The sequence below is a fragment of the Perca flavescens genome, chromosome 7 (genome assembly GCF_004354835.1).
Source record: "Perca flavescens isolate YP-PL-M2 chromosome 7, PFLA_1.0, whole genome shotgun sequence".
Taxonomy (NCBI): Eukaryota; Metazoa; Chordata; class Actinopteri; order Perciformes; family Percidae; genus Perca; species Perca flavescens.
Genome location: NC_041337.1, coordinates 10,426,466 through 10,435,899, shown reverse-complemented (window position 1 = coordinate 10,435,899; position 9,434 = coordinate 10,426,466). Strand labels below are relative to the sequence as shown.

Genomic DNA, 9,434 nt, shown 5'->3' with positions numbered 1-9,434 from the left:
ATTCAGACAGTATTGGTGACGGAGCATATATTACTAATATATGGAAAACTCCCCATTATTCTAGTGTAAATGGATTGCTCAGGCTGGACGAATGGCAGCATTTGACATTTAAAGAGGTCATGATTATTATGCTAAATGGCAAAAGTTGGAATTATTTATTGGTGGGCCCTAATGGGAGCCAATAGGACCCACAGTTTTTTTTTTTTCTAAAGTGCCTCCTTGTAGGCCTACTCCATTTTCTTCCTCGCCATTTTTTTTATTTAATTATAAAATAGTTTTTGCTGTGACCTTTTTTGTGACCTCGTATTTTCCTAAAGCTCAGTATTACCATTGAGTTTTTTGTTTGTTTGTTTTGCCCTTGTTCTCTTTCTTTTTTAGTGTGTGTGTGTTTTTGTGTGTGTGTGTGTGTGTGTGTGTGTGTGGGGGGAGGGGCACAGTGTTTCTGGACCCCACATAGAGGGTCCATCTCAGACAGGGCCCACTGCCCACAGTCGCTCACAGAGCTGCCTTTCTTTAAGAGAAAGCAAAGGGGGGAATTCCTTACGGTGGCTGCTGCAGTGATGAGAAGCCTTTTCATCCGGCTGTTTTTCAGAGTCTCCACTGGCTGCGATAATTACAGGGCCCCGGGCCTGCACTTTGAGCTCACTGCGCTCATGCAGGCTCTTGAGAAAAAGCTGCGCGTCTGATTCTCACGACACAGATATAAAACCACACACAAACACATATTGCACACGCGCGCTCCTCGCGCACGCCATATAGCCAGCGGAGCCAGCGCGAGCCAGCTGCTCGGAGACATTCTTGTCGTGTCTTCGACAACTTCAGTCCGCAGACACCAGCAGCGACTGGCACCGGTGGACGACGTGAGCCGGTTTGAAGGCATTTTTCCCCCAGTCAAACCAGTTGAGACTTGAGAGGATGTGGAGCGTCATTCCTCCTGCCAGACCTCACTGAAACTTTGTCGGTAAACACAACGCGGAGAGGCGGGCGGGCAGGACCCGCAGCCTGTGTGTCGTTGACCGGAGACGATGGGAGACTCTCACTAGATCCACTACGGCACGGAAACACCATGGCTGTGGACGGTAGGCGGCTTTCTGCGGGTTACAGTTAGATCAATTTGTCGAAACTGTCCTTGAAATAGCCTCCATTCAGTGGAAACTTCAACATAGCGAACGCACGGAGCATGAGTTTGTTGGTTTAACTCAGTAGGCTACTCGTATGACCGGTTTGCCAGTGGTTGCGTATGTTGACAAAACGCCTGCTGTAGCTTACTATAATATGAGAAATGACAAATGCTAGTAATATGATAAAGTAGCCTACACTACATACTGTATGACGTCAAACTATTCATTCTACCAAAAACCATAGAAAACAATTAAAAAAAAAAACGTAGGAAACAAAACTACAGCTCGGTAACTTTAACCTCAGCCGTGTATGAACGCCTTTAGGGACATTACTGTACAGGAGCGTTATGGTGTCTTTAGGAAACAAAAGGAGGATGCAGGGTGGTCTGCTGATGGTCAATGACTTGGTGCTGAAACGGACAGCGCGCCAGAAGGAACCAGTATATCTCCAGTCTGATGGTGGGACTGTTGTGGTCAGTTATTGCATTTAAACAGCTACCTAAAGTCCCATATGTGTACAATTGTATGTGATTTGCATCTTTTATTTTATTATCAATGCATCAGTCTTTGTAAAAAAATAAAACAGCTAGTGTTGCTTACAGTATGTGTTGCTTTCTGTTTAATCTACAGTGCAGAATCAACCAAAATACCAAGTGAAACATATTGCAGAGAGGTTTGACACTTCACAGCATGTTTAGTAAGATTTTTGTTCACAGGTTTTTCTATCGGTGCTGGCAATCTATATGCGTGCTAGTTGACGAGGAAAACTGAAGGACGGAAAAAACTCAGTCTGACAAGTGGTCTTAATTAAATTTGTTTAATCCCAGATAGGGGCTCGTTTATGGTTACTGCAGCAGCCTGGGGGAGTAATAGCACTGAAGGAGAGTTCATGCATACACAGCCTTGGAGTTACACCTCAAAGAAACAGAAATCTCATACAGAGTTGTATTCATAATCATCTGATGCTGCTGGTTTGCCTTGATGATTGCAGAACTCAACATTGCTCTGCTCTCGGTGGGAGATGTTGAGTGACAGAAAGGAGAGGCGCGGAAGCCAGAAAACCAAAAGACACTCTTTCATCTCCTCCAACCGTCGTCCCCCCTGACAGTCTCTCGTTATGTCCTCTTTTGAAATTCTCCTCTCACTTTAAGTGTTTTGAAAACGCACGCACACACACCAACACCGCTACACACGCTTTAGACACGGTAGGAAAATTCTTCCAATCTGGCACATGAATCAGTAATGACCCGTGGCTTTCTACCAGCATCTGTGCCAGTAACAGCATGTTTACTGTAGTTCCACACTTTCTTTAATTACTGGATGTTGGGAAGCCGCCTGCTGTTCAGTGGGTTTGGATGTCTGCCTGCAGGCCTCCTCGTAATGATGAGAAAGTGGCTCGTCTCACAGCTCCGACATTCACCTACAAGCTCTGCAAAAAGTAACAGTGTTAGCTGAACACTGAGTTCCGTGAGTTACTCATGAGCTCGTGCAGGCTGAGGTGACTTTGAACATTACCTCATGCCTGCTTACTATCAGTAAAGCAGGTACGAGCAGGTACTTCATAATGACATCATCCCTGAATGACAGGGTGTTTAGGTGGGTTCGACTCTGGCTTTTGCTTTCAAGTCACGCATTGTCAGTGGGTACATGTCGATCCAGCTGTCTAACCATTACACCTCCTGTCCTGCTTTTATCTCTCCAGCGGCATCCAGTTTCAGTTTCTGCAGGCCAGCTGTGGAGTACAGGGCTCTGCCTGAGGGCTTCAAGCACCAGCTGAGTCGACGGACCGGTGGGAATCTAACCTGGCATGATGGGCGTGGGCAGAAAACCGCAGGAGGCAGGACAGTGAAGCTGCTGCAGCAGCCGGGCACAGAGGCCCTGCAGGTACTGAACACACAACGTGGTTTTGTGATATCCCCTGGGTTATCTTCGTTCTCCACGGTCAAGCAGATATGGTATATGAGAAATTTGAATTTTTGCATCCTTGGCGTCGTTAGCCATTGGTATCATCTGTGATTTAAGCACTCCCTATGTTATTTTGTGTCATGATTTAAATCATGGGCTAAAATACAGATTGGTGAGGATAAATGACTACCAGCTGCTTGAGTTTTAACAGTCTAGTTATTAGCCATCACCACAACTAACTCTATCTATAGCACCCTGCCTACAAACTTAACAGTACGACAGACATCTTAAATCACCAATGGTACATAAACGCTCTGTTCGTTAAAAAAAAAAACTCTTGTGTCAATGTGTGTAGGACATAGGGGCTTCATCTTTTTATTTATTTTTTTAAGGAAAAATATGCACAATAGCTGCAGTATCAGCATCCCCCTTGTGTTTCTTAAAATCTTTTCACACAAAAAGTGAGGAGAATTAAAATGTCTCTGACTTCAAATCACTAAGTGCAGGCATTTGGTTTGTGTGAATCTCTCTACTTCAATTGAGCCAAACATAATTCTTAATATTCAATTGAATAATGTAAATCATGTTATTGAGATGTGATTTAAATTAACTGTAGTGGTTGCATCAAATGAAATAAGAGAGCATTATATCTCCATGACAAAAGCAAGAAAGTAGCAGTGTTCTGCGTTCTGACATAAAGTCATGCTGACACAGAACAAATCTAATGCTTACTTAAGAATTCATCAAAACAAATATTGTCCTTGTTGTCTTATCAACATGAGCATACATGGAAATGATCCTCAGTGGTGTTCAGTAACTCTTCGCTCAGATTTCTGTACAGAAAAGTCTGAAAGCAAAAGTCTGGCAAATGAGGCCGGTCACCACACATTGTTGCAAATGGACACTTTGATAGCAGAGAATGGACGTTGCTCTGTCCCTAGGGGCTTTATGGGCTCTAACAGCCTTTTAGTATGGCTTTAAATAGCACCGGTCCTCCAACACTTGCGCTGTGCTGCAGCAACACTGTTGACTGGCAGCAGAAAGAAACAGATTTTAGTTTGATACCGAATGCTTGACGGTATACAGCCTGTTGTTGTTTCAGCGTAATAAACAGTATGCTAAGCCCTTTTTTTAATGTGAACCGTCGTCAGATCCACTTCCAGTAGCCTTTCTGTTCCAGTTTGAATTTTATATTTGAGTTGATTTTCATTATCTGATAACAGCATTGCCTGCTCGCCATCAAGAGAGACAATCCATTTGTGTTGTAAACTGTCCTCATTTAAAGCCCTTGGTTGCTAGTCAGAAAACCCATGTCTTTGTGTTCACCCCATCAAAGACTCTTTAAAAAGCAGTAATGAGCTGAAGCCAAAGCTGCAAACATAGAACTGGGCTGGGCTGATAACAGAGTAGTACACAATGCATCGTTTGTTTGCTTCAATCCTCTTGGATGCACATAATGTAGTGGCTGGTTTATTTTTGTTTTGAGTAACAAAAACTTAATCAGTGTTGTGTGTTTGGAGGGAACATGTGAAGTTCTGTACTTTCACGTATTCCACTGTTTAGCTTTTCATCCTTAAGCTAGTTTTATTTACTCTTTTTTTTTTTTACAAGTTGTACTTGTATCCACTCTGCAACCACAGACTCCTCACTAGTATACTGGATATGTTTGTTTGGTTTGCACAAAAAACCCATAAACACTCATTATAGTCTCTCTCAACAACACAGTTCATTCAGTTGGACATTTCTGGGGATTTTGGACTGTTGAGACAAAATCAGCTCTTTTCTTATCATCTTTGGCTTTAGCGTATTGTGATGGCTATTTTTCATAACTATCTGACATTTGATTGGTCAAATAATTTATCGCTTACTCGACTTGGATGCTATCTGTTTGAGACAACTGTTTATTTCTGATGAATTGAGGAAACTGTTTGCTTTATATGAAATGTGTACGAAACATTACAATTCCATTAGAATAACTCTTGAATTTAGTGCTACACAGTGTGATAATTCAGAATACATGCATCCATACAAAGGCCCAATTCAGAGGTCAAAATATTCACATACTGACTCACAAATAGCAGCAATGTAGGGTTTTGCAGAATGCATAAGGAGTTGAAAGGTACAAGTCAAATGACAGAAAATGAAACCCAGTGTTCTTTAAGTGTAGAGCAGGAAGTATAAAAATAAAATAAATTGTTGGACCATGGTGGATTGGAAGTCAGTCAGGAGGCAGAAAACTACTAAACTCAAACTTGCTGCTCTGAATGTGTCTTTCTTTCTTTGTTTTTCTGTTATTTTGATCCCCATTAGCTCCATGTACTGTGACAACAGCAGTAGCTACTCCTCCGGACGTTCACATGTATTTATGATACACAGAGTTTCTGACATCCCTTCTCACAATAAGACTTAACAATACAAACACTGCTACAAAACATCACAACAACATCTCCATCTCCATTAATATCACATCTTTTAGGAGCAAAACTAGTTCTTTATGCAGCTAAATCCTCCACTTTAAAGAAAACCTAGTAAAGAATCCTAACATGCCACTATTGTTTGATCCTTTTCACTTCTTTGTATTAAACTTGTTCAACATAGGGGGCAATACAAGTATCCTCATATGTAAAATAATGATGTCTGTCTGGAAAGAATAACCGAATAAATGCTGTTTTGATTGTGGTGATATTTTGTATAAAACACAGTAGGGTTGTAACGTATCCTCTTGTTTTACTTAACCCTTGTGTTGTCCTTGGGTCTAATTTGACCTGTTTTCAAAGTTTTTTATATCAGAAATATGGGTTTTTTTCATCCAAATTGCCCAAACATAACTTGGATGCATATGTGCGTTGTATGGAAGCCATACAACGTTCTTTGCAGGTACACATAATAATTGCATTCATTGAATTTTGGGTGTTTTATTCAATTTTATAGCATTTCAAAAAAATGTGTAAAGGGTTTTCAAACAGTATCCTAACTAAACTTTAACATATACCAGATATCTTTGATTATCCACTCAACATCCTCTGACTTTAACTATTAGTCAAAATAATTCCTAATTTCTGCTTTTTTTTAACTCAAAAATATGTATAATGTCATTTAAATTAGGTTTGTTGACCATGAATGAAAAAAAACGTTGAAAAAAGTAACAAAAAATGTTTAAAACAGCGTCAAAAGCATACTAAAACGTTGGAAAAAGCACTAAATAAAAATCATTTTCAATTTAGACCCGGAAGGACAACAAGTTAATGGTCGACAGGAAGACAGCAGGAGGGTTAAACTGTTGTTTTACATTTAAACAAGGCAGATGATTATTCATTGTTTCTACTCTCTGTGTGGGCAGTGAAGTGCCATGTGAGCTGCTTTGTTCTGGGCTTAATGTAACCTATTTCTTTTCGGTGTTGGACAATATTACTCACAATAATCACGGATAATGAGACTTGAACCATTTGTTTGGTTTAATTGCTAGACATTAAATTAACAGGGAGCAAAATCAGCTGGCTTTTTGTTTAAGCTCTGTAAGAGTATGTTGAAGAACAACTCATTATGTTAGATTTTAAGCCACATAAGGATCTATTTCCCAAACAGGAAATTTATGGCTCGGAGTGTTTCATCAGATCATGTAATGGACAATGAGTTGTAGATATTAAATGGATGGATGAATACAAATGGACACAAAACAACTTATTACAATGTAAAAATGCCCAATACTGAAACATTAGTTTCAGAAGAGAAATACTTTAATAAGATGGCATTTAAATATATTAGTAATTGTATTTTATGAATCTTTCTTTGCTGGAACATGCTCTAAAAAATGTTCTTCTTTATCAGATAGAGTCATCAGTCTGACACATTAAGCAGACTTCTAGCAAAAATCTTGCTCCACTCGTAAGCCAGCCTTTCTTTTTATCTTTTCTTTTTTTGAAGCACCACTTTCCTGCATCTGAGAAAATCTTGAGTTGGAGAAACGCTGAACCTGCTGAATCTTTTAAAACTGATGGACTGATCAAAGGCCCAGTTTGATTATTCCTTCATAGGTTTACATCCTGTACATCTCTTAAGACTAAAGAGCTGGATCTCATGATCACACTGACCTACATGCCCCTCCTGCTGCGCTGTTGCTGTTGCAGGAGCTCCTGCTGCTGCATGCTCACTGATCTTCCAGGCAACTTAGAAGTTCACATCTGTGCAGCGTGTTTTATCTGCATACACATGCGGTCGCAGTCATCCTTGTGCGTTATAATGAGTTTGAACCGCTCTTTATAGAGGGATTATCTTTTCAGTTCCTCCTGTATAGGCATGTCTATGTGCATCTATACCTGTACCCCTCCATAAAACCACAATTTGTCATTTTAACCTGAGTTTTAGAGATGTGGGTAGGGTGGATGTTATGGAACAGAGCCAGGCTAGTAGCAAGACAGCAGATAAGTGTATTTCCCAAAATGTTGGACCATTCTTCTAATACAGTATATGTCTATCTTCTCTGTATTTAACCCTGTCTGTCTTTCTGCAGTACCGTTCCAGTGACAGTTATGGGATATATCACACAAGCCCAACACAGCCCAGTCTGATCCGCCCAGTCGTGCTCTGGTCACAACAAGATGTTTGTAAATGGCTGAAGAAACACTGTCCACACAACTACCTAACCTACGTCGAGGCGTTCTCCCAGCACGCCATCACAGGTCACACTGCTACGATAATCAGAAGACATACGAATGGGAGGTGGCTTAAAGAATCACAAAATGAAAGCAACGTTTATTTTTGCTTTTACCTTCCAGGCCGCGCGTTGTTGCGACTGAATGGGGAGAAGCTGGAGAGGATGGGACTAGTGCAAGAAACACTTCGGCAGGAGTTGCTGCAACAGGTGCTGCAGCTTCAGGTGCAGGAGGAGGGACGCAACCTGCAGCTGCTCAGCAGAAGCGAGGGTGTGTATTTTTACTTTTCACGATTCCATTCTCCAACCTTGACTTTAATGTTTGACATTTTCGGGAAACACACTTGTTCACTTTCTGGGAGAGAATTAGATGTGAAGTTTGATACCACTCTCATGTCTGTAAATATAAAACTTCAGCTAGCAGTTTCTTGGACACTTGGAAACAGTTAGCCTGGCTCCGTTCAAAGATAACAAAATCCACCTACCAGCACCTCTAAAGCTCACTAATCGACAGGCTATATCTTTGTTTGTTTAATCTGTAGATTGTTGGGGGTTGTGTGCTGGACTGTTTTTTGGCTGGAGGCAGTGACTCTCTGGAGTCACAACTGGTTGCCTGGACAAACATTCTCTAAGACATAATCCCTCTTACACTTCAGTTTTTCTAAGAATAAAACAGTTGAGATAATGCCTGTTAATAAGTGAGCTTTCCGAGGTGCTGGTAGGCTTTGGACAGAGCCAGGCAGTATTATATATATATATATTAGGACGGCCTACTACCTTTTGTAAAAGTAATAAAGGTAGGGTAGCTCATTCTGTCAGGTAGGAAATATCTATCAGGATGGCCTACTACCTCTGTAACTGTGGTTAAAAGGTAGGGTAGCTCATTCTGTCGGGCAGGAAATATCTATCAGGATGGCCTACCTCCTCTATAAATGTGATTTAAAGTAGCTTAGTTCATTCTATCAGGCAGGAAATATCTATCAGGATGGCCTACTACCTCTGTAACTGTGGTTAAAAGTAGGGTAGCTCATTCTGTCGGGCAGGAAATATCTATCAGGCTGGCCTACCTCCTCTATAAATGTGATTTAAAGTAGCTTAGTTCATTCTATCAGGCAGGAAATATCTATCAGGCTGGCCTACTCCCTCTATAAATGTGGTTAAAAGTAGGGTAGCGCGTTCTTCTTCTTTTTTAAGTTACCCATATGTTGTAATTAAGTGTACATTAGAGTGTATCAATCTTCTCATCTGCCTCAAAGCGAATAAGTGTGCATGTTGAACTTGTGCTTTAAATGTTTGTAAAAATCCCAAAAGTATAAATTTTTCTCTCTATCACAGGTTCCTTTGGAAGGATATCATAGCCAGATTGCTTGAAGAAGTGGAAATTATGGGATATTTACCCAAATAAAAATGTGAATAAGATCTGTGGGATAAATCCATCCAGCGAGCAGCAATACGAGTTCCAGAGGGATGTTGTTGAGTGGAAGTTGGCAGCTTTTCATTCCCTCTCTGCACAACGAACGGACACAATCTTTACAGACTGCCTATGAACTGTGATGAAAAAGCACGAGACAATCTGCTTTGTCAATTTATTGCTCTATTCTGTGATTCATTATTAACCATTTCTCTCTTACTCTCTCTACCTCTTTCTCTCTCTGTGAAATTTTTTTATGTTAAAAAGCAAAACAAAATAAAAAAATATCTAAATATTAGTGCTTTTATTTTTTGTAAATGTCCATGTAAAGGTCAGGATTGTGTAA

At 40.5% G+C, this 9,434-nt stretch overlaps 1 protein-coding gene across 2 annotated transcripts; it reads left to right on the top strand.

Moving 5' to 3' along the window:
- Positions 1–458: 458 nt before the first annotated feature.
- On the top strand, positions 459–9,347 carry samd10a (sterile alpha motif domain containing 10a). Of its 2 annotated transcripts, XM_028583512.1 has the most exons (6): positions 459–1,079; positions 1,462–2,717; positions 2,824–3,005; positions 7,537–7,705; positions 7,802–7,948; positions 9,013–9,347. In XM_028583512.1, the coding sequence occupies exons 2-6, from the start codon at positions 2,702–2,704 to the stop codon at positions 9,033–9,035; spliced, it is 537 nt and encodes a 178-aa protein (XP_028439313.1). In that variant the 5' UTR covers positions 459–1,079; positions 1,462–2,701; the 3' UTR covers positions 9,036–9,347. The 2 variants fall into 2 exon arrangements, with proteins under 2 accessions (XP_028439313.1, XP_028439314.1); XM_028583513.1 differs by lacking the exon at positions 1,462–2,717.
- Positions 9,348–9,434: the final 87 nt, after the last annotated feature.